Source organism: Phocoena phocoena, chromosome 17 (assembly GCF_963924675.1).
Source record: "Phocoena phocoena chromosome 17, mPhoPho1.1, whole genome shotgun sequence".
Taxonomy (NCBI): Eukaryota; Metazoa; Chordata; class Mammalia; order Artiodactyla; family Phocoenidae; genus Phocoena; species Phocoena phocoena.
Window position 1 is genome coordinate 4,738,732 of NC_089235.1, and position 26,012 is coordinate 4,764,743.

The 26,012-nt window shown below is 46.1% G+C and overlaps 1 protein-coding gene across 1 annotated transcript in view; it reads left to right on the forward strand.

Moving 5' to 3' along the window:
* The window catches only part of XKR4 (XK related 4), a 312,511-nt gene extending 287,033 nt beyond the window's left edge, over positions 1 to 25,478 (forward strand). The window contains exon 3 of the mRNA XM_065895673.1: positions 24,532 to 25,478. Within this exon, the coding sequence (XP_065751745.1) occupies positions 24,532 to 25,478 (947 nt within the window). The remainder of the gene's footprint in view (positions 1 to 24,531) is intronic.
* The last annotated feature ends 534 nt before the right edge of the window (positions 25,479 to 26,012 follow it).

A 26,012-nucleotide genomic window follows, 5' to 3' on the forward strand; every position in this document is an offset into this window, starting at 1 on the left:
CATAATGGAAAAGAACACTAAACAAGAATGTGTATATGTGTAAAACTGAGTCCCTTTGCTGTACAGCAGAGGTTGGTACAACATTGTAAATCAACTGTATGTCAATCAAAAATTTAATTCAGTTTCTCAATGAAGGCTCTCCTGCTGACCCTCTGAGAGCTTGCCTGGCACTGGGGGGCTTTGATTATATGTCTGTAAGGAGCCCAGGACAGCAGTAGACATTTGATATATGTTAGTTAATAGTAATGAGGGCAGGGAGTACTTGCTGGGCCCAGTGGATGGAGCTGTTCAAGTTAAGGAGAATGCTTGTAAGAAATAATGCTTAATGGATAGAGATTAAGACTCTGGAAACCTTTCCACAACCAACAGAATCACTCACTATCTCTTATCCAGCATCCCAGCCAGTTCCTGGACCAGGAACTGATAACATGTACATCTCTTTAAACAGAGCCCCCCTCCCAAAAAAAATCCTGTTGTCGTTTTTAAAAAGTATCAGCCTTTGAGCTAGCCAGAGACCTGGGTTCAAATTCTGACCCTGTCCCTTAGAAAAGGGATCTTAAAACAGCTTGCTAAGCTTCAGATGACTTACCTAAAAATTCAGGGCATTGATAATAATGTTTCCAGGTTGCAGAGCACTCACGTAAGTAATGCATGTTTTTATTATAAAACCAACCTAAAATTACAGGCAACTCTGGATCAGTTATCCTCTTTAAAAACTAAAACTGAAAGCTAGACTCCAAAAGGCAATCAATTTGGCTTTTGAATGTGATTTTGAATTTGAATATCTATGTGTCATACATACGACAGATCCACCTCAGACGAAACACTAAATACATAATTCTGGATGTAGTGGGAAATTAATTCTTCTAGTGTAATATTTCTCAAATGTTTGAAGTATTTTCATAAAGTACGATCCCATCATAATAAAGTAGCATTTGATACATCAGGATTTATTCAGTTGATCTGAGTAGTTGAAAGAGAAAAAAGTCCAATTTTCATGCCAGTCTACCCAATCTGTTTTTCCTTCAGTAGTGATCTTCACCTGAAAAATGAAGCCTGTACGAGCTTGCCCAAGAATTCCCCAACCCCACACCTAAAAGTTAAGTAAACACTTTCCCATAGGAATCAGGATAAGGAGTTTGACTTATCAATGCAGTTTTGTGCATGAAAGTGTCTCCCTTCTTTTCAGTGATCAGTAAAAAATATTTTTGAGCTCGAAAATCACAGTTCTGAGCAGTATCTCCCAGACGCCCATTTATCAAACTGTCATTTCCTTATTATTTTAGAACTGTATCTGAACAGTGAAAGTCACATGAAAGATCGACTATAAACTTGTATGTGCCAATCAAAATATAATTATAAGAGTGGCTCTGATATTAACTTTACAAAACTGCTGTGGGCAGATTGTTTACTTGTTCGTTATTATTTCAGTATGCTTTTTAATAGACCACAGTAACGGATATGGAGCGTATCGATTCTGCTGAGTGTTTTTAAATGTCCTTTGTAGAGAAAATAGCTAATACTTCTTGAATGTTTATTATATGTCACTGTTCTCAACTTTTGCCGTATTGACTTTTCTACCCTCAAAACAATCCAGTGAAGTAGGTCCCATCGTTATCTTTACTGTCATCCCCGGAAGATCCCATCTCAGAAAATATGAACTCCGGTCTTCTAGTTTTTCAGCCCCAAACTTTCAGCGCCGATTCTTCTCGCTCATTCCCACCCCCCATCCAAACCACGAGCAAGTTGCAAATTAGGAATTTTACATTTCCGTGGCTTGCTTTTTTTTTTTCTCTTAAATTCCCGGCCTCCTGGCTTATTCCGGCGGCTCCCTCCTCAGCGGCAGCACTGCCTTCATCCCTGTCCCCTGCAGGGACCACACATCTTTTTCAGACACAAGGCCAAGCCCGACAGATACTGTCGCCCTCTGCTCAGGACCCTCCCACAGCTTCCGGGCGCATGCAGAGAGAGCCGGAAGTCACGCGCAGGCCGCCAGCCCCTCCAGGCGCGGGCGGGGTCCTCTCGTCCCCGCCCCCTCGCGCGCGCGCCCCGCCCCCTCCTCTCCTCCGGCCACACCCCCTCCCGGGCCGCCCAGCCCATCGAGCAGGGCCCCAGGCCCGCTCCGCAGGGCCCCGGCTCGGGGTTTCACGCTTTGCGCGCTGTTATTTTTCACGATTTGATCTCGGGATGGGTGTCGGGTAAGCCAAGGCCGGTAACGCCGCCGCCCACTGGACCCGCCCCCGGGGATGCGCTCTCACCGCCCCCGGCCCCCTGGGACCCGCCCAGCCGCTCCGTCCCCATTGGACCAACCTGGTCCCCTCGCCCCGGGAAGGAAGGCCGCGCTCCCCAGTCGCCCCGATCGCGGCGGGACCTGGGTAGGGCGAGGGGAGCCCTGGGTGGCCGCGCGACCCCGAAACCTCCAGGCTCTGGCCCCGGCGCGCCTCCAGCGCCGCGCGCTCCGGGCCGGGGAGGCCGCAGTCTCGGGCTCTCGGGTCTGTGGCAGGTGCGATGACCTCCCATGGAAAGGGCAGGTGGCGCTCCGCTCCGGCCAGCATCCCCCGTTTTCACTTTGCCCTGGGTCGCACTGCCCAGCCCGCCTCCTTGCTGTTCCTCTAACGTGCAGGCAGCCCCATCTCAGCACTTTGCAACGACCGCTTCTTCCCTCTGCACAGTTGCCCCCCGCAGACCCCGCAGGGCTGAGGTCTCCAGGAGCTCTGCCAAATGCCATCCTGGGGGGGGGCTTCCCACCCACCCTGGAGAACTAGCCTTCCCACCCATCCTTCTCCGTCCCCCTTCCCCGCTTTGATTTTCTTCAGAACACGTTCACCCTCATGATTAGGTATTTATGGCATCCTCTCTCCATAAAATCTAAGCTCTAGGAGAGCCGGGCGTGTTAGGGTTTGCTCACTGATGCATCCCTAGAGTTGGAAACTTGCAAGTGGGTGTTCACGAAAATTTGCTGCATAAGTGAGTGCCCATTTTGTAGATGAGAAAATTGAGATCAGAGATGGGAAGTGACTTGCCTAATGTCACAGCACCAGGATTCCATCCAGGCAGCGTGCCTAGGAGACCCTGCTTGGAACCACTGGACTATTCTAGGCCCTTCCTAGGTGGCAAAACTTAGTGTGAGAAAGAAGAATTCATTGGCCATAAATAAAGCCTCCGCAAATTTATCTGCTATTTGAATCAAACATAAGATAAAATGCCATCTTATTTTATTTGGTCATCTTCTGTTTAGATGAGGAAACTTTAACTAATATCTTCAGACACCAGAGGGGCGTTGACTGACTTCTAGATAGTCATCTTATGGAAACTATAGGCACAAAGGTTAAACACCACACGTGAAAAATATCAAACCACCGTCTGCACTAAGATAATATATGAAAAATCACTGCAAAATACTATTACTTGAGATCAAGGAGACATTATCATTATTTTAAATGCCTGGAGTATAGAGGTTCATTAAAGAAATGGGTTATTAACATGGTCCTTAAATTAAGGCAACTTTCTCTCAATATTATCCTTCCTGCTGTTTGAAAAGCACTTCCTGCCTACCATGTGACACACATCGGTTAGTCCTTGGGACCCTGGGAGCAGAGTTTTTCAGCTCCAGAGGGCTTCGTCTTATCTTTTCTGGTATTATCTTTGCAAATTTACAGGTTAAGAACCTGAAACGTGTTCCTGAAGGGTAGTCAGTTAACAAGCAGAGAGAGCTCACTCTCCACCTCTGCAGTGGCCTATTGTGGGAAGGTCCCTGGGACCAGTCAGGCCAGAAGCGGAAACTTGCAAAGATGATGGGGAGAGCATTTAAAGTGACTGATGGCAGCAGCTTGGCAGGGAGAGCCATCCTGCACTAATAACACTAATTTGGTCTCTAATTATGTATTTACACAGTGGTCGGCTAAATATCCAGCTGTTGCTCCGTCTCTAGCCCACGGTTTTTCTTTCTGAGTTTGTTTTCTTTGGTCTGGGCTACAGCTGGAATTCGGGATGGAGCCCAGAGACTTTCCTCCAGTTCTGAGTTTATCAGTCCCTGGGTGTGCTTTCCTCATCTCTGTAGGAAACAGAGCATGCCGATCTCTTGAAAGTAAGAGGAAAGAAAAATAATAGAGTCAAAGATACAATAGCATTCATTTTCTTCTTTCATTTCTTCCACGCTACTTCTCTAGAATTTGAGAGTAGAGGTAAGAAGAAACGCTGTTCCTGCCCAAAATGTCACCCCCAGAAGGCTCTGTGGCCCACGGAGGAGGGGTAGGTTTGGGAGCAATTTGGTCAGAGGTCCTGGGAAAAGCATCTGCTCCTGAAAATTGGGCCAAAAAACGTAAAGAAATGAGAACATTGCAGCAAGAAGGAAAAAATGAATAATAAGTTCTTAATCCTTGAGTTCTATTTTTCTTTCTAGCTTTAATTTTTCTCCGGATTTCTGCAAGCCTAAAGTCTTATCTTCAGCAGCACTGCAAGCCGTATTCTATTCCTAAGGGTCCAGATGACCTATTTTTTCCCTCCCTGTCATCAAAGCTAGGTGAATGTCATTTTGATGCTTGTCTTGCCACGTTGACAAAATTCACGCATTATTCTCTAAGCATTTATTAAGCAGCGTGTTAGACCTATAGATGAAAGACAAAGACGGCCAGTCCTTGTCATCCAGGACCTTACAGTTTAGCTAACCACAGGACACCCTTATGCAAACCACTAAAACCACTCTTCCTGTCCTCTCCCACCACTAACGTGTGAAAATTGCGTGGCACGGGCATCATTCCCTCGCACAGGAAGACTCTTCACTCACGGAAGCAAAAGAAGAAGGAAGCCAGCATTTGCTGAACCCTCTGGTGCCCACAGGCCCATACTAGGTGCTTTTGTATTTACAGTCTCATCTAAGCCTCCCAAAGTCCTATGAAATTACTGTTATTAACCCTATCTCACGAATAAGAAAACTGAAGCTCCACGTGCCATAGGGCTCGTGAGGGCAGAGCTAGCATTCAATTCTAAGTCTAAACACAGGTCCCAAATCCAACCTCTCGCCATTCTACCACACGTTCCCACAGGTAACTAAGAACAGCTATTCGCCCCACGGGCAGGTGCTAGCAAAAGGATAGAAATAGGAGAGATCAAGGTGGAATTACGTGGGTTTCAAACCCAAATAACTTTGGATTCCCGGCAGGTAACTAATTAAGTGACACAGACAAGGTGTAATACTCAGGATATGCTGTGCAACGTCTGCTTTAATGGTTCAGTTTAGCTGGGAACAGCACCTGATTGTTTTTGTTGTGATAAAATGCACAAAGCATAAAATGTACCATCTTAACCATTTTTAAGTGTATGGTTCAGTGGTATTAAGTCTATTCATGTTGCTGTGCAACTGTCACCACTGTCCATCCCTAGAACTTTCTCATCTTCCCAAATGGAAACTCTGTACATGTGAAACAATAACTCCCCATGCCTCCTCCCCTTTTCGGGTGGTTCATTGTTAGTGCATAGAAAGGCGACTGATTTTTATATGTTGATTTTGTATCCTCCAACTTTGTTCAATTAATGTATTAGTTCTAACAGTTTCTTTGTGTGTGTGTGAGATCTTTAGGGTTTTCCACATATGTCACCTGTGAACAGAGATAGTTTTACTTTTCTCTATCCGGTTTGGTTGCCTTTTCTTTCTTTTTCTTACCTAATCACTCTGGTTGGAACTTCCAATCCTATGGTGAGTAGAAGTGGCAAAAGTAGGCATCCTTATTTTATTCCTGATCTTGGAGGAAAAGTTCTCTATCTTTCGCCATTGAGTACGATGTTACCTGTGGGCTTTTCACATGTGGCCTTCATTATGTTGAGGTAGTCTCCTTCTATTCCTAGTGCGTTGAGTGTGTCTTTTAAGCGTGAAAGAGTGCTGACTTTTGCCACATGCTTTTTCTGAATCATCTGAGATGATCATGTGGGTTTCCTTTTCCTTCATTCTATTTATGTAGTGTATTACGTGGACTGGTTTTCATGTATTAAACCATCCTTGCATTCCAGAAACAAATGCCACTTGGTTGTGTTGTATAATCCTTTTAATACGCTGCTGAATTCAGTTTTCTAGCCTTTTGTTGAGGACATTTTGCATCAGTATTTATCAGGGATATTGGTGTGTAATTTTCTTGGTGTATCTTTGACTTCAGTGTCAGGGTAATCTTGACCTGACCTCGTAGAATGAAGGGAAGTATTTCCTCCTCTTCAATTTTTTGGAAGCCTTTGAGAAGGGTTGCTGGTTTTGTTTGGTTTTGTTTTAGTATTTGGTGTATTTCACCAATGAAGCCATCAGCTCTGGGGAGGCGGGGGGGTGGGGAGAGTTGTTGGGGGGTTACTGATTACCGATTAAATCCCCTTACAGTTGTATAGGTCTATGCAGATATTCTGTTTCTTCATGATTCAATCTGAGGAGGCTGTGCATTTCTAGGACTTGGTCTATTTCATCTATAGGTTATTCAGTTTGTTGGTATACAGTTATTCATAGTAGTCTGTTATAATCTTTTTTAGTTCCATAAAATCAGTAATAATGTTCCCACTTTCATTTCTAATATTAATAATTTGTTTCTCTCTTTTTTTCAGTCAGTCCAGCTAAAGGTTGGTCAACTTATTTTTATCTTTTCAAAGAACCAGCTTCTGGTTTCATTGATGTTTTTCCTATTGTTTTCCTATTCTCTATTTTATTTACCTCTGTGCTAATTTTTATTATTTTCTCCTGCTACCTTTGGGTTTAGTTTGTTCTTCTTTTCCTAGTTCCTTAAGGTGTAAAGGGAGCTTGTTGTTTTGAGATCTTTCTCCTTTTTCAGTGTAAGCATTTACAGGTATAAATTTTCTCTTTGCACTGCTTCATTGCATTCCATGATTTTTGATATGCTTTGTTTTTCTTTTCATTTGCCTCAAGGTATTTTCTAATTTCCCTCATGATTTCTTCTGTGACACATTGTACTGTTTAATTTTCACATATTTATGAATTTTCTAGTTTCCCTTCTACTATTGATTTTTACTTTCATTCCCTTGTAAGCAGAAAAGATATTTTGTATAATTTTAATCTTTTTTAATTTACTAGGACTTGTTTTGTGGCCTAACATGTAGTCTCTACCCTGGAGAATGTTTCACACACCCTAGAGAAAAATGTGTATTCTACTGTCATTGAGTGGAGTGTTCTGTTTATGTCAGAACATGTCTGTTTATATGTTTATGTTTGTTAGGTCCAGTTGGTACCTTGATTGTTCAAGTCCTCTAGTTCCTTATTGATCTTCTTTCTGGTTGTTTAGCACCTGATGTTTCTTCAAAAACAAATCTTAGCAAAGCTAAAGAAGACGCTTGAAATAATCTGTTCTGATTCAGACCATGTCCACCACACGTTAAATGATCTTCTTATATCAAAATATATATTTAAACTTTTTAAGCAACTGTTTCCAGGGCTATCATGTTTGGTCATATGGGGTGTGCATTATCCAATATGGATTTGTACAACTTGTGTTTGCTTTTAACAAACCAGTAGCCCCTTTTCATAGCCCTGGGACAACGTAAGGGCAAAATTCAATTGTCCTCCCAAAGCACAGCCTGTATCCTGATAAAAGTTTTTGTGTTCCCCCTGCCATGAATGCGTGAGATGCAGATGTAACTCTGCCGAACCACCGGGCATCCCAAAGGGGCTTAGGAAAGCGGGTAATGCAGAGGAAGGACCGCTGAGTCGGTCTGGGGTCTCTGCTGCCTAGAGATCAAAGAGATATGGTCCTGAAGGGCTCACATTGGAAATCACACACCAGTTGCCAGTGTCCCCACTCAGGACCTCAGTCAGAAGGAACAGCGGAGTGTCAAGCGTGCACCGTAGGCCCGCCCTGCAAGGCCTCATTCCATCGCTGCCCTCAGCAGCAGCTGCAGTGTTTCCTTGTCTGCCTTCTCTCAGTGTCCTATGAAGCACCTTGCTGAAGCCTTAGAAAGGCCAACTCCCTACCTTCCACCTTACAGAGAACACCGATTTTGTTTAAAATCTCATCTTTTTTGCAAAGTGGAGACCACATTACACGCACCCCGCTTCACTATCTGTCCATGGTTTACATCCCTTTTCCCTACTAATCTCTGATAAAAGCTGGTTTCATGCCATGCTTGATTCATATCTTAAGACCATTCTGCCCTTTCTCCTTTCCTGAGGGGAAAAGTCCATGCAGAACAGACCTACTGCATATATAAGCTGTCTTAGATTTTTGGTGAAGTCTGTAATGGAAACCACAGGCTGTGTGAACCCAGCACTTAGCCCATGAGAATACAGTGACTTTACTGGCTCACCGCTTCTAGAATATTTTACCATGATAAGTACGACTTGCTTTTATCCGACACGGAGAATTATTTAACTATTAATTAATATTTACATATTATGTATTTGTATATCAATCTTATAATTAATTAGTATTTCATTATTTAACTCATTTTTTTACTTTGGCTTCTTGGAAGCTCAAACATAAATTGAAGTGTTTGATTAGAATAATCATATTAGCCTAGGGTTGTGGTGTCACTCTTATTTTTTTCTTATTCTCTATTAATCATTTCCTTAGCTATGTTTATTTTATAATTATCTGCTTCAAGTCTTTTTTACAAGTTTACCACTCCGAATAAACTGAAATAGATTGGTTTCAGAGCGGTCATGTAATTGTCATGACTCTTGGACCACTTGTATATCACTATCTCCAAATTGTACAGTTCCTGGTATTGTACTAATTGAAGAATTCTAAGACACATATAATCCCAGAGTTTCTGCTGAGAACTCAGACTTTAGTACCCTTCATGCAATCAAAAGCACCCTTATATGTATTTTAGAAACCTTCAGGTAATTTCTTCTGGTCAGTTTTAGAAGATTTCGAGAGAACCTTGCATCTGGAATTGCTCACTTCCGTTTAAAGGCCTCTGCCTTGGGAAATGACTGTCCTTTAACTGCTTGCTGGCATACAAAATCCTAATTGAAAAACCTTTGCACATGGTGATGGCATGCATTTAATTTACTTCTGTTCCATTAGGGACATGTCTTGGTCAAGGAAGGAATGCACATTGGAATCTTGATGATTCGCGGTTCACGTAGTCTGTGCCTGAGGGTGAGCTCAGCCCCAGGACACTAATTAACGGTCCCAGATCCAGGGCATTTGTATCTCTTTCTTACAGGCGAGAACGGCATCCATATACAATACCCCAATTTAGAGCAAATCCGAGTTCAGTTCAGTTCAATTCAGTGCTATTTATCTAGTAATTATCAAGTGTGCTCGGCATTTTTCAAGTCTCTGGGAGTATAACAATCAATAGGGCTCAGTCCCTACCTTCCGTGGAGCTCACAAAAAGAGAAGGCTAATAAACGGCTTGAAAATTGAAATCAAGGTGTAGTGAGGAGGTAAGGGACACAGAAATGGAGCTTCTAGCCAGTGGGGAGAGGGCAGGATAGGCTTTCCAAAGGGGCTGGCTCAGGCATCACAGAGGAGTCAGAGGGGGAAACGTGATGGAAGTCCAGGGGGGTCAGACATCCAAAAGATTCCAGAGAGGTGCATGAGGATCTCCCTGGAGTTCTCAGCCTTAGCCTAGGGCAGAACCAAGGTAGGCTAGGAGGGCCCCCGTAAATGTCTGTGGAATTGAACGAGTGAAGTACAAAGGAATCTCAAAAGAAGCACGATAGTGTGAAAAGTGATCATGAAGGGGTCATTGCTACTTATTTACCTGGGCCTCTAAAGGTGCTCCAAATTCAGGCTACAGACCGAACTGGGGATTCGTGTATTTACCTGATTCTGAGGTGCCTCTCACTGTCGTGGCCTCTCCCGTTGCGGAACACAGGCTCCGGACACGCAGGCTCAGCGGCCATGGCTCTAGGGCCCAGCCGCCCCGCGGCATGCGGGATCTTCCCGGACCGGGGCACGAACCCGCGTCCCCCGCATTGGCAGGTGGACTCTCAGCCACTGCGCCACCAGGGAAGCCCTCTGAGGTGCTTCTTTATATAAAGCAATTCTCCATTTTGTCAATGAAAGGAGAAGATCTAAAATAGCTTTGAAGCCAATTTAAATATATAAACTTTGGGGGATGGAGATGAAATAGCTGAATGTCTATTCATACTATTTAACTCAGTTTAATCACACATGCGTGTCAAATGTTGTATAGGTTGAGAAACTGTACCTTTTTGTTTCGTCACCATTTCTTAGTCATCCAGCACAGTTTCGGGAGCCCTGCCCCTCCTCCCTTCTGTTTAAGACAGATTCCGAGCAGGTCTGCGAGCCTCTCACTAGAGACCTGTCCCCTGACGCCGGTTCTCGTTTGCTATTAGCGATCTTCATAACCACTTACTGTGTTGCTTTCAAAAGCTGATTTGTAAGAGCTGTAGGACCTGAAAAATATCTTTTCCTTCCTCCCTTCTAAGTTCTTGGCTGGGGCCCCTATAACGATAGACGGATTAACGAGAGAAAAGCTTACACATTTATCTAATAAATGTTTTACGTGACACATGAACCTTCATCCTCATGAAGGGTGTGAAGACATGAAGAAGCGGAAAAACCTGCGTGTTTTGATACTGGGTTTGATGAAGATGGGGAAGTCATGGGAAAACGTGAAAGGACAAATGGGGTATAAGCTATGTGTATGCAGTAAACTGGGGGAGACTTAGCACGGCCTGTTCATTCTGCTTCCTCTCTGAGTCCCTCCGTCTTTGGAGATAAGGATGCTCCTTTCCTCTTGGGATGGAGAGGCCACCTCTCATGTGAGGCTCTCATGACCAGCTTCAGGAAAAGGTCAGAAACTCCTTTCTGTACCTGCTGTTTCTCAAGTTCTTTCAGTCTGAAATATTCAGTTTGCCAAGGTGTCATATTCTGGGGTAGCTTGCCTTCAACCCTGTCAAAGCCAAAACTTAGCTGTGAACTCATACTTCCAGGAATAATTTCTAATTTGAGTTAAATTTTTTGCCTCCTTTCCCCCTGCTTTTCCTTTCTTTTTATCCTTTCTTTTTCTATATCTTTTTAGTGATTTTGTTGTTAAATCTCCATAATCATCCCAAACTAGCAGTGACATAAGTCATTTCAAGTAAATGTGGCTTCCCAGACAGAGTTTTTTGGTTCAAAATATTGAGGGCACCCTCAAAATATGACAGATCGGCTAAAAGGTGACCCTCGTACTCGTAAAAGTAGTTGTTGGGAAGAGCCTTGCTATAATCGTGTAAGGTGCACATGGAACTAGCTTACCTGAGCTGGTGAAAGGCTCACTTATTTCTAAAATAAGGTTATACTAAAAAGGGTTGGTTGGATTGTTCTCTGCACCCCTGGCCAGAGGACCTGGAAGCCGGGTATCCTTCACAAGTTTTAAGATCTCCCAAAGTGCTGGACATTTTCTCATCTGAGACCAGAATAATCCTTGACAGGCCTGATAGTCTACCTTTTGGACAAGAAGGTATCGCTCACACCCAGAGAAGTATTAAAAGAAATCTCACAATGTTCCCCAGTATATCCAGACTGTGAGGTTCTCTCCTTTGGATTTTATTTTTTGAGCACTGGAGACAACCCCTAATATTTGTAAAACCCTTACAGTTTACAAAGTGCATTCACAGCCACTCTCCCCAATTCCTAGCCTCAGTCCTCAGATTGAGTCTAGCCTGTCCGTGTGATTAAGCCACAGCACAGCACCCAGGGGCAGACAGGCTCCCCCCTCGGTGTCTTACATGGTGGAGGGGGGCAGCATGGCGGTTCCCCTGCGGTGGTAGACGCTGAAGGAAGGGAGGAAGGAGTCTGCCAGGTGGGCTGGACACAGAGGCCCAAGTGTAACCAAAAGTGGTGTCCAGCTGCTCACCGCTCAAAAGCCAACGAAGAGGCAAGGTTGTTGGAAAGTAAGTTTGCTTTATTTTGGATGTGGGCAAACGAGGGGGACTCCTGTCCAAAGGCCAACTCCGCCCGCCCCATGCCGACAATCAGTGGGCAGAAGCTTTTATAGGTGGAGGGAGGCACGCAGAAACAGCACAGGCAGCTCTGACAGGCATCTTGAAATTGGTCATCAGTGGTCTGACCAACGTCATCTCGATTGTTTTAGGTACAGGTAATCTTCAGTTCCAGCGTTGGTTTGTTCCCATTTCTCTGAGGCCAATTCTTGGAATTGTGGCAGCTTCTGTCACGGCTGCTACAGCCTGGTCATCATGTAGTTACCTTCTTCCACCTGGTGAGGGTTTCAGTAGCTGTAAGACAGCTCCCAGCATACAGCTTAGAATGTTATCCATAGCCCTTAAGGAGGAACTACAGGTCCTTGACCATGCTCAATGACTAAACTATCATTATTTGGTCTCCTTGGACTGTCTTCCTTTGCTTCTGCATTTTCTCACTTCTCTGATTAATCTTATTCTTTGGCCAACGTTTTTCCACAGACAGAAGGCCAGCAGAGGACACGGCGGGGCGGGGGGGGGGGGGGGGGGGGGGGGGGGGTGGGCGGGTAAGGATCACAGGGTCCTGCGCCGTTTCACAAGCAGGACAGAGGAAGGGGCTGGGGGTGGGGGTGGAGCAGGAGAGAACCGGAGGGTCTTCAAAGGGCATGTCCTGGAAGGGCTTGATACCTGGTTATGGGCAGGGCAGCCGGAAGCCCCTGAAGGGTTTTCATCTGTGGAGAGATCTGATCAGATGCCCTTTGTGGGCAGTTCCCTTTAACCACAAATGAGCACCGATTATGGGTGGGCGATGGAGATGGGAAGGACCCGGTGGGAGGCTGTGCCCGATGGGGTCCTGACGCAGGGGGCCCAGCAGGTGGGAAAGGAGGGGCGTCAACTTGCTCCAGGCCCGGCAGGCCCGAGGCAAAACCCTCCCTCCGCCGCCTCCTGACTCCGGAGCCGGGCGATGTGAGCTGTCGGCAGCTCCAGCGCAGGGACAGGAGTCGCGGTGCCTCCCCTCCCCCAGGCACTCTTCGCGCAGCATTAGATGCTCACAGAGCACGGAGGGTCCCACCGCCGGCCAGCACGGAAGACCGGGACGGCGGAGACGCCGGGCGATGCGGGGGGCGGCTGCGAGGCCCCGCTCCCTGGCTCTGCGCCCCTGCGCCGCCGCCCACCCCCTTCCTGGCGGGTCGCCTTTCTCTGAGCCAGACCCGCCGTGAGAGCAGATAATGCTACAAATCCCAGGCCTCGGGGTATCGAGTCATTTCTTGTAAATCACCCAGAAAGGCCTGGCGAGGCTGGAAGGCACAATTTACTGCTGCATTATTAAATGGTCCCAGCGCAAGCCGGCCTCTTCCTTGCGGAGTGAAAACGCAGGCAACCCGAAGGACAGGGCGCCGGGAAATGAGAGCAGAAGCGGGGGCTCCAGCCCTCACCCCCCAAAAGGCCTCTTTCCTGAAGCCCGCAGGAGCCCCACAATTCGACGTTGGGGATCCTTCGAGAACGCTACATCATGGTGTGAAAAGGGCTTTTATTTGAAAGGACATCCATTTCCGCCAGAAATTGTTTGAGGAATGAAGCGAGCGGAAAGAAGCAATGGAAAGCAGATAAATGAAGAGTCCGTTGTCCTTCCCGAGGGCCTCAAGGCGGTCTGGGGGCAGCTGCTCCCCCCGACCCCTGGTCCCGGACCTTCTCGCACAGCCCCCTCTGCGTTCTCGGGAGGGCCCCGGGCCGCGCCCTGCCCTCCTGCAGGGAGCCTCCCTTCTTGTACACAGTTAAGGGAAATCCTGTGACCAACACTGTCCCCATCACCTGGGTTTCTCAAGATGGGGCCACGGAGACCTGTTCCTGCCTCAGACTTTCCTGCACCCCTGACACCGTATCTCCACCTCCCCTCCTTCCTTCAACTGAGTGGCTTCCATCTTACCTGCTTTTAATCCAAATAAAATGAAGTACATATTCCACCTATGTAGATAATGCCAACTATTTTTTCCTCCTATTTCCAAGTGACTTTTAGAAACTGGATCCTGTCAAAAGAATTGCTTTCGTATCTGTAAAGAGAAAAAGTCTTTACGCTATAAATTGTACCTCCTATTCTATTCTTTCTCTGTCCTGTTATTCTCTTGAAGCCAACCTCCTTCAGTAAGAATCCAGACATAAAAGAGCTCCTGGGGAGGGGGCAGAGGGTGCAAAATTAAGAGGAAAGCTAGGCTTTGGAGAGGCTAATCCTATTTCTGTAGAGAGTTTTCTGCTCACCAATACTTTAAAGAGCACAAGTTCATGGATCCTCACTCACACCTGTGAAGAACAGGTGTAATCGGGTGACTCGCGCAGAGGCTCAGGATCAGTAGGTAGAGTTTCCCCCCATTTTCATGGATGTGTTGCCAAGCCCCCCACCTCTGCCGGGGGTGTCTCGCAGCCACTCAGGGCTCACACGCGCCTCACCGCCAGGCTCCTGAAGGAGCCGTTGGCTCCCAGGCAAGGCCCCCATCCTCCTGCCTGGCGTGTCACGTCCACGGTCTCCTGGCTTCCCTGGCCAGCTCTCCGCTGCTCAAACGCCCTCACTCCAGCCTCGGCCACACCTTCAGCTTCGGCTCCTGGCTGGGCTGTCCCCCCTCGGGGTACAGTCTGTTTCTCTCCTCTGCACTCTGCTCACCACGTTGGAGTATGTCTCTTTCCCCCGCCCACGTGCTGTCCCTCTAGGGACCTGCGTTTGTGTCCTCAGCGACCGGCACTTAACAGGTGCCAGTGTTTGTCAGAGGAAAGCGTGGAGGGAGGGACAGAGAGGAGGGAAGCAGGGGAGGACCTGGGTCTGGGCCTTCAGGATGCAACCCTGTTATCCTCCTATCATTGGACGAAGGCACCAGACACACGTGTCCACACACAGGCCGGCTGGTGTGTCCTCCCAGGTCTCCGCTTTGGACCCTTTTCCATCAGGGGCATTCTTTTCACCTTCTTCTCTTCCATGTAGGCAGATTCTCAACTCTGCTACCAGAAAAGACCTTCTTGGCTCTTGTGTCCAGAGACACAAATATTTACGCCTCCTCATGTCACCGCGAGCCTCACATGCCAACGCCCTGCCCTCCCAGAACACATCTTTGGCTCTGTTCCGACCTCGCCACCCACCCGACACCGGCCACCTGCCGCCCCTGCGTGCTTCACTCTTGTTAATTCTATTTACCCTGGGTTAGTGTCACCATTTTGTATCCTCTGGGCCCCCTTCCAAGTTCTCTAAGCATGAATAACTCTGAATGTGGGTGCGTAGACAGCAGCCTTCATTAGAATTAATACTTGATTTTAAACCCCGGGGACCCAGACTCTGTCACTCTCCCAGGGATGCCCTGAATCACAGATCCTTCTAAACAGGCCAGTAACTGTCTATACTGGTGACACTAGCAGGTGATTTGTGGCATGCGGGCCATCACATTTACATGCATGGCAGACTGCAGAAGCACCTTGGGACACAAGGGAAGAGAAACAGCCAAAGACTCTGTCTCAGACGCTTCCACTGGTACGGTTGGGGCCTCACCAGTAGCAGGAGCTGGTCTGTCCACAGGTGGGGAACCGCCTGAACCAGGGGGCCGTCTTGCCCTTTCACTTTGCAGATGCCTACCTGCTTTTCTGGAAATGATTAAGCTTACTGAGGTGTGGCATTCGTGCTCCTGATTAGATAACTTTACAGTCGACTGTTCATGCCCAGATGTCATCCTATGTACAGGATACCGTGCAACAGCGCACTCCTGTAGCTTCATTTCTTTGGTTGGGTGAATGTTGACGGGGCCTCTGGGCTTTAATCCAGACAGCGACCACACTATAGCCACCTCAGAAAGTGTTCCCAAAGTTACCAGGTTTCATCATTGGTCCAAAATGTTTCAATGAGTTTAGGGAGTTTAAAGTCAGAAAAATGTGGGTATAAATCCTAACTCTGCTACTTGTTAAAAATGTGTCCACGGGTCAGCTGAGGGTTCGGGAAGCTAAGGCCCATGGACCAAATTCAGCCCATCACCTACTTTTTCTTCTGTTTAAGTATTGTCTATGGCTGCTATCTCCCTACAAGGGCAAAGTTGAACTCTTCTGACAGAGAGCCATACGACCTACAAAACCCCCAATATTTCTTATGTTTACAGAAAAAGTTTGCCGCCCTTTGATAAGAATATTTCATCTCTCTGAGACTCAGTTTCCCCATCTGTAAATTGGGCAAAACACTTACATTCAAGAAGTGATGCTGTGAGGAATAAAGGGGCTAAACAATGTGGAAAGTCAACCACAGAGCAGTTTGATATACATTGGTTTTTTTAAAAATTATTATTCTAATTTTGCTCTTGTCCATCCGTGTCCCTGTTTGCCAGGTGAGAGAAGGTTACAGCTGCTGTCTGCCTGTCTCTGTCCCTGTTTTTGGCATTTTCGTTTCTCTTCATTTTGCCCCACTACACCCCCTACCATCCAACAGACGAAAACTTCTAGAAGAAAATAGAGGACTTCCCTGGCGGCACAGTGGTTAAGAATCTGCCTGCCAGTGAAGGGGACACGGGTTTGCGCCCTGGTCCGGGAAGATCCCACATGCCACGGAGCAGCTAAGCCCGTGCGCCACAACTACTCAGCCTGTGTTCTAGAGCCCACGAGCCACAACTACTGAGCCCACGAGCCACAACTACTGAAGCCACGTGCCTAGAGCCCGTGCTCCGCAACAAGAGAAGCCACCACAATGAGAAGCCCGCGCACCGCAACGAAGAGTAGACCCCGCTCGCTGCAACTAGAGAAAGCCCGGGTGCAGAAATGAAGACCCAAAGCAGCCAAAAATAAAATAAATAAATAAAAAATTTTTAATCTATAAGAAAAAAATAGAGTGATTGATAGTAAAAAAAAAAATGGTATGGAAAATAAACTTACTCTAAAGAAAAATTTAATTCTACTGGGCATCTCGGGTTACTTATTTTATGTCTTTTGAGTAGTCATTTCTATCATCTTTTTATTTTCAATATAAATTTAATCTTGCAATTTGTAATACTGTACAAAGAATGGTGACTTCTCACCTTCTCCTAAATACAGAATTTTTTCCTAGAGAAGAACTATTAGATGTTTTCAAATTCCTACACACAGAATGCTTGCCTTCTTGGGATTTTTCTTTTCATCTAAAAATAATTTAAAAATTAAGATGAGCTGAAGCTATGTGAGATCACCTAAGATTTTTTTTTTCCAATCAGAAGGCAATTACTTTCCACATTTCTTAAGGAAGAGAGACACTTTGCTTCTTCCAACAACTTTCTTCAACTGCTTTCCTATTAAAATACTTTTAAAAATTTCAATTCAGTGTTTCCCTTATCAACTCCTTAGCAGCCTTAAATTTGCCTTGCAGAGAAGCTGAAATCCTCAGGATGGATTACGAGGAGAGTGTGTATCCCTACCAAAATTAAACATATTAAAGCATTTAAATATTTTTAATCACAGCTATTACAAGGTTTAAAGCAGAGATAAAATGGTTTCAATGCAAGAAGATTTCAAACATCTTAGACCCAGTGAAGTTTGTATTACTTTCCTTCCCTTCACCTCACTCCACAAAGATCACAGCATAGGGGGTTTTACATTTTTTCAATTATTACATTCTTTCAACTAGGTGAATTCGATAAGAGTCCAGCCAAGTGGATCTCCTGCTTTTATCTCTGTAACTAAGAGACAAGCTCTAAACATGCTGAAGAAATGGAAAACCTTTCTGGTTTCATGACCAGCTACTCTTGAATTGGGCAACATTTTTCCACAGATAAAAACTCAGGAGGGCTTCCCTGGTGGCGCAGTAGTTGAGAGTCCGCCTGCCGACGCAGGGGACGCGGGTTCGTGCCCCGGTCCGGGAAGATCCCACGTGCCGTGGAGCGGTTGGGCCCGTGAGCCATGGCCGCTGAGCCTGCGCATCCGGAGCCTGTGCTCCGCAACGGGAGAGGCCATGAGAGGCCCACGTACCGCAAAAAAAAAAAAAAAAAAAAAAAAAAAATCAGGAAAGGAAATTCCCTGGTGGTCCAGTGGTTAAAACTCCATGCTTTTACTGCCGAGGGCCAGGGTTCGATCCTTGGTCAGGGAAATGAGATCCCACAAGCTGTGTGATGTGGTCAAAAAAAAAAGAAAAAATTCAGGAAAATTAGGAGGGCTGATTAGTCCAGAAAATACGAAGATAAGAAAGGCCTGATTTTCCTCCTAGGTGTTTGTGCTTCTGATCCATTTTGTGCAAAGAAACCCAAATAGGATCCCTTGGCCTGGGAATAAGTGTGGTCGCGGTGAGCCCGAAGGAGCAGCTGGATGGAAGCCTTTGGGGTCAGACCCCTGAGGGTGGCACTATTCTGGGGTCATCTCCGTCCCACCGGCCCACGAGTTCTACACCTCACACACTTGTCCACACCGCATCCCACCTGCTGTGGCTGCCGATCCCATCCGGTCTGTGGTCGTGGTGCAGAGCTTGGAATCCATGAATTCAGATGTCTATCCTCCTGGCTAATTACATCAGCTTGGGCAAGTTATTTAGCCTCTCTCTGGGTCTCTGTTTCCCTGAATGCAAAACAGTGCTTGCCTCAAACTGTCATCATGAAATTTAAATTGGACAAAGGCTGTAGGTACCTAGCTCATCCCTGTGCACAAAAGCAAGGACCCCACAAACACTCCCTCCTTCTTTGTCTCTGATTATGTGCCTCCTGCTCACTAACGGAACTGTAACCTTTTTTTAAATTTATTTTTTAGAGTGTATATCTTTCTTTTGGGTAAGAGAAACTCAGAACTCAAAGTCAAAAGCTGTAGGTTTTATCTTCTGTGACTTGAGTGAAGAAGGGGAAAAAAAGGAAACCGTAACTTGTTTTGACCGCAAGAAATCAACATTATGTGGTCATCTAAAATTCAATATTTTGTCTGTTTGTTCAGGGACTGTACTTTAGGGGGAAAAGTTATCGTGTTTGTGATGAAAGACTACATACGTTATGAATGGTCATGTGATAATCTCGCCTCCACAACGAGGAGAGTTAAGTTGTAAATCATCCATTCCCAAACCATTGGTGAGAAAATACTTAAAATTTCCTCCAAAACATGTTGAAATTGACAGGATGGAGAAATGGGGTGGAAAGAAGGGAAATAAGTTTGCGATCGAGATGGTGGGCAGATTGGGAGGCAATATGAGAGCAGCTACTGGATGACAAATGGGCTATTTTCGGAAATTGGTACCCAAGCAGAGAGATGCTGCTGGCACGCTGAGGTGCGTGTGCAGAGCACAAGGTGTGGTGAGCGCTTATAGCAGGGGAGCTGGACTTAGATTAGGAACTGGGACAGGCTTCCCTAAGCAGAGGAATGGTGCTTAAACTGGAAACTGAAAGATGAGGAGGGATTAACCGGAGAGATGTGGCTTTTCAAGGTAGAGCACAGCATTTCCTGTCTCGGGGGAAAGGGAGCGCTGGCAGGTGGCTGGGGGACCAGCTGAGCTAGAGGGAGTCGCGCTGACAGCTACCAGTTCAGGCTTCCCAGGAAGAGCCGAGAAACATCAGCTATCAGCGAGTCAGCTTCCAGCACAGCTCTTCTGTCTCGCAGTAGAGGGAGAGGGGCATCAGGAAGATTCAGGAAGGCGCGAGCCAACGCTCCGTCGAGAGGCGCCCCCTGCCGGCCAAACCTCACGCTTCCCTCGTGATGGATTTCAGAACTCAGACCTAGGAGTTAATTCGGCATGAAGGGTGTACCTGTTCTATTATTCTCTCTGCTATTATGTATGTTTGAAATTTTACACAATAATAATTTCTTTAAAAAAAAAAGAGCCCTTCTCACCAGCTGCAGATTTGTCGTGAACATGGGCCAGTGGCCAGGTGTTTCCCTGAGGCTAACCCTTGGATGGCCTGTAGCAGGGGAAGGGCTGCCCTCCCTAGGGAGAAGGAAAGAGACAGGCTCATTCTGTTTGCCGAAGAATCAAAGAATTAGAGTACTTGGTTCAATTCCCTGAATCTCCTACATCCAGGGAATTAGGCTATAAATCCTATAAAGCATTCTCTAGGTTTTTTCCCAGGAACACTTGTTTACACTCAGGCCACAACGGGAGGACAGGTTTCATTTCACAGTGTTTTGGCATTTGCAGCTCAGATGAAATTGCAAAGAAGCAGAATAGGAGAGCAATGAAGAATGGTGCACATTTTTTGAATGTCTCATTCTATCTGTGGTTCTGACTCTATATTTAGAATCCTTCCTTTCTTCTTTCTTTCCTTCCTTCCTTCCTCCCTCCTTCCCTCCCTCCCTCCCCCCCCTCTCTCTCTTTCCTTCTTTCTTTCTCTCTCTCTCTTTCTTTCTTTCTTCCTTCCAAGTCATAATATATGCCAGGTACCATGCAAGGCACAAAATGACAGAAAAGTAAATAAGCAGGTACTTTTCCTTACCTAGAGGTCCACTCCCGTAAGAAACACAATGATTAAGCAAGCACAAAATAAAACATAATTATAAGCTGGGATAAGGGATCTGAAGGAAGAGAATGGGGGCGGGGGTGTGCTTGATATAAAACATACTCCTAGAGAGAACTAATTTCATTCAGGGGCCAGAAGTAGTCCCCTTCTAGTTTAGAGGTTTCAACATACAATGATCTCTGGGATTGTAATATTTCAAGGGTCTTATATCCCATCCTAATCCCTTTATCCATTATTTCCAAGAGGAGATAATGTTTAAATGCAGATGATAGAACTTTTGCCCACACCTCTTCCATAATTTCCACTGGAGACAAATTAGGGAGAGGAGGGAGGGTAGATAAATCATTTAACACCTGAGAGTAAGACTCGGTTTCTTTTCTTTAAAATGAGATTGTTGCACTAGGGAAGCTCTGAGGTCTTATCACCTTTTTTAACGTTTTAATAAATAGCGTGATCCCATGGAGTCCTCTGGAGCTGGTTTTTACCTTAGAATGAAGTTTTCATGAGCTATATGCTATTCATTGTTTTGAAAGAAAATACTATGAGACCCACTGTACACCTCCCAGGACTGCAGAAGGAATCTTTATATTTTAGTATTTTAATGATGTGACGGGAATAATATCGTTCAGTGTCACTTCTGTAGCATTCCAGCTCAGAACGCATAACCATGAGAAAACAGACAGACAAACCCAAAATGAGGCAGAGGTACACTTTTTTTCTTCCTTTTTCTTTCTCTCTTTCTCTCTCTCTTTCTCTTTTAGGTACTGTACTCTTCAAAAAATGCCAAATAATAAAAGGCAAAAAAAGTCTGTGCAAACATTCCAGATTAAAGAAAATTAAATGGATAAGACAAGCCAATGCAATACCTGGTTCTAGACTCAATCTTATACCAGAGGGAGAATCCTGTGATGGGCATTGTTTGCCAATTGATGAAAATGGAACACTGATGGTGGATTAAAAAGAAAAATTGTACCAATGTTAAATGGACTGAAGTTGATAAATGTGCTGTGGTTATCTAAGAGAATACCCCTCTTCGTAGGGAAGAGACACTGGTGTATTTTAGGGTCAAGAATCATTGTGCTGGACTGGGTGGCTTCTATACAGCAGAAACATCTTGTTCACAGTTCTGGAATCTGGAAGCCGGAAGTCAGGGTTCCAGACGTTCTGGTGAGAGCCCTCTTCTCTTCTGGGTGGAAGACTCTTCGTGATATCCTTACATGGCAGAAGGGTTAGGGTTCTCTCCAGGGTTCCTGCTCGTGAGGGCCTCCCAAAGACCCCACCTACTAATACCAGCACCTTTAGGGGGTAGGATTTCAACCTGTAAATTTGGAACACAGCAGCTGTGGTGTGTGCGATACTTTCAAATGTTTGAGAGAGAGAGAGAGAGAGAGAGAGAAAGCAGTGATAGAGCAAATGAGGCCAAATGACAATCTGGGCAAAGATCTATGTGTCCAATTACTATTTTCATTCTTGCAATTTTTCTGTTAAGTTTACAATTCTTTTCAAATAAAAAGTTAAAATATATGTTGTTGGCTAAAGGAGCACTTAGAGTTCCGTGTCCCGGCACAGCGCCTCGGAAGTTCTAGAGAATTCTACCCCATAATAACACAGTGCCTCGTGGAGGACATCTACGTTGGCATTTGAAACAACTGAGCTGATGTCATTTGCATAAAAAGCAAAAGAATTAAAGCGTTTGATGGTGGGTGTGAATTTGTAATGAGGAATAATTCTAAAATTATTAGAATTATTTTCTAATTTTCTAACAGAACTATTTTCTGTTCAAGCCTATATTTCTCTTATACAAGTTAATTGCTAAACAGATGAAAAAGAAAATCACCATCAAATGAACAAGGGAAATTCTAGTTCTTGTGAAACAGATAATTCATGAAGGGAATGGTTATGATGGGCACGGAGTTTGCCATTGGTAATGACTTTTTAAATTGTAAGATACATAGAAAGCAAAGCTGATAGAAAGTCTTCATTTTTCTACTGCCAGAATATTGTCATAGCAATTTTATGGTGTGTCAAATGCAGGCTGAATTCCTCTTTTAGGGCATAATAATAAAAGGGGTGATGATTACAGGGGAATTTGGACGAAGCTAATTTTCCAATTCTCGTAAAATCCGACAACGGATAATTTTAGGATGCTGTATACGTAAAGTCTGTTGTTGTTGTTGTTTGCTATTTTCACTGCTTTGAATAACAGCCTTCAATAACTGGTACCCTGATCTGACTGCCCGATGGAGTCGCTCGCTCCTTCCTTGGCTGGAGCCTGACCAACAATGCAGCCATCCTCGTGAAGGTGGCGCTGTGCTCCGCGCGGTCCCGAAGGATGCGGGCGGGTGGAAACCCGGAGGGCGCGCAGGCGGAGAAGCAGCCCAGGTGCACAGCTCAAATGCATAAGGAGAGCACAGTCTGTGCAAGAAGCAACCCGCCCCGTCGCAAATGACGCCAGTGAGGAGCGAGCTCCTGAGGGCTTCTGTGTCCCACACACGGGTGTTGACATTCAAATGGCACTACGCTTTGTTCTCATACACGAAACTGATAATAAGTATGTCCTTCGCATCATTATTCCATCACCTTTTATCTCCCATCCTCTCACCTTGTTTCTTCTTTCTGTAACTTTTCCTCCTTCCCTCTCTTCTCACTCTTGGAGGTGCTTTAGAATAGACGTCGGTGCTTCCACTGCCTAGAAGTTATATTATCGCCAACTCCTTTGTGCACTGGTGGCTAACTGACCTAGGAATGTCGCCTACACTGCCTGAGGGTTGCAGTAATGAAAGGTCTTTTTGCTGGTCGGAAGGACACCTGAAGGCCCAGTGTAAGATGTGGATGCTCTGCTGGCTTGATTGGGAGCAGACATGAGACGGGTTGTTGGAAAATATTTTCTTTATCAATAATTGTTTTTTGGAGTTCACCTTTCTCAAGGAGAATGTGTAAGAAATGGTTTTCGAGGTTGAATGTTTTTTCTATCAATCAGTGTGGCTCTTTCCCACAAGAGTCATTTTTTGAAATTCATTCTTCAAGGACTATAGACAACAGCTTTTCTCTATTAAAGTATAAGAAGAAAAGCGCAAATTCCATCCTAAGTTGTTGGCAACCCCCATTCCATAGCGGGAGAACTATGTTTAGGAGTAGATCTGGTGAGGAAAAGTCAGCTGGACTTAAAAACGCACAGAACCTTTGTTAGCGTTGGTAAGCCTCGTTACGGCTTATTAAGTAAACCAGCTGCGATGCAGACTGACCTGACGTGTCAGTGACAACGTGGAACTCCCCAGAGAGCTCTCTCCTGAAGGAGGTGGTGTGTTTTCAGGTGAGCCCTGGTCCACACCACGACCACAGAGGTGACGTTTCAGACACAGCAGGTGGAGCAAAAGTGGAGGAGAGCGATAAGAATGCTTTTTTTAATTTGGAAACATACTTTTGGGGGGATACTAACCAAATGGGGCTCACTGCATAGTAAGAAAGGTGGTTGATACGTGATTTCTGTACAATATTTAATTTGTGAAAGAATAAGAGGTGCGTGATGGTGAGCAGACATTTCTTCTTCTGAGTGGAAGGAAGCTGTAGGAAGAGTCTCGGATCATATTAGGACAGACTGCACACCAGGTATCACAAGAAACATGGCCAAGGAGATTCCATGGGCCCCTTTTCTTATTTTCAAGAAGCAGTTAACTTTCTTTGGTGAATGAACTACACTTATGCTTGTTTAGAAGCAGAAAGGTGAACCAACCAGCCCCTCAAGTTTCCTGTCATTATTTGTCCCTTTCAATCACAGATGCTCAAAGCTGACAGGGAGCCCTGGAGATCATCCACTTTCTGAATGAGGACGCCAATTTAAATGATTGTCCAAAGTCACGCAGGTCATAAGTGGCAAAGATGGAACAGCAACCAAGTTCTGTCCACCTCCCATCCACAGTCATATTCCCACCAGACAAAAGGACCTCCCCAGTCTCTTCACAGCGAATACACAGAAAGCTAACGCCCGTCCCATCGTCAGCCCCAGGCTCCATGCTGGTCCCCAGGAGCACTCCCATTAGCCTCATGTCTTGTCCATATAGTTGGGGCCCCTTAGAGGACAGATCCTAGGACCCCCATCTGAGCGTCTGGTCCAGCTAAAAGTCAGAGAAATGAAGAGCTTTGCTGTGGTAGAAACTAGCCTGCCCTGAGCCCCCAGCCCCACGTGGCTTCTTTCCGGGGACGACAGTGCACCTCGCTTTTGACAGCCTGTCTTCCTGTTTGCCTTTGCAGGTTTCACAGCGGCCGCCTCCCTCGTGTCCTTGGCCTGGGCCTTGGCCTCCTACCAGAAGGCCCTCCGGGACTCTCGTGATGACAAGAAGCCCATCAGCTACATGGCTGTGGTCCTCCAGTTCTGCTGGCACTTCTTCACCATCGCGGCCAGGGTCATCACCTTCGCACTCTTCGCCTCGGTTTTCCAGCTCTACTTTGGGATCTTCATCGTCCTTCACTGGTGCGTCATGACCTTCTGGATCGTCCACTGTGAGACAGAGTTCTGTATCACCAAATGGGAAGAGATCGTGTTCGACATGGTGGTGGGGATCATCTACATCTTTAGCTGGTTCAACGTCAAGGAGGGCAGGACACGCTGCAGGCTCTTCATTTACTATTTTGTGATCCTTGTGGAAAACACGGCCTTGAGTGCCCTCTGGTACCTCTACAAGGCTCCCCAGATCGCGGACGCATTTGCCATCCCAGCGCTGTGTGTGGTATTCAGCAGCTTTTTAACTGGCGTTGTTTTTATGCTGATGTATTATGCCTTCTTTCACCCCAACGGACCCAGACTCGGGCGGTCCCCAAGTTGTGCTTGTGGGGACCCCGCCGCTGCCTTCACGCCGTCTCCAGAAGTGGCCACGAGCGCCCTGCGGTCCCTCTCCAACACCCGCAGTGTGGCCGGCGACCGCGACCAGAAATTCGCAGAGCGGGACGGGTGCGTGCCTGTGTTTCAGGTGAGACCCACGGCGCCGTCCACCCCGTCCTCTCGCCCACCACGGATTGAAGAATCTGTCATTAAAATTGACCTGTTCAGGAATAGGTACCCAGCATGGGAGAGACACGTCTTGGACCGAAGCCTCCGAAAGGCCATTTTAGCCTTTGAAGGTTCCCCGTCGCCTCCGAGGCTGCAGTACAAAGACGATGCTCTCATCCAGGAACGGCTGGAGTACGAAACCACCCTGTAAAGCAAGAGGGCTTGGAGGGCCCGCAAGCTCCAGACCCAGGGGTGACAGCCGGGCCGCGGTGATAATGAAACTCCGCCCTGGAGTAGGGCAGCGAGCTGTACCGGTCGCAGTCTGACCATCATCAGGATGCGTGCCTGGCCCTCCATCAGCTGACAGCCTGCCGCTGGCCTTTGGAAAAAGCAGCCCAGAGACCCTACTGCTCCATCTGAAGGGAACAGGCCAGCTCAGTAGGACCCGTTGTTGCCACCAACCCCTCCTGCCCCGCCTTTCAGCACATCCACCTGAGGGTACTATTATTATGGGAAATGTTGCCTCCGATCAGTAGGGTGTTTTGATGGAGTTAACTGATCTTTGCATAAAAATATACCGAGTCATACACACGTGTACACACACACACACACACACACACACACACACACACCGATCCTGTCAAAATAGCTTAGGTGATTTCTTTTGATGCAAAGCTGTGATTCCCACGGGAATATAAAAGCAAAGAGAGAGAAAACATATCCCTCAAGACTCCAGAAAAAAAAA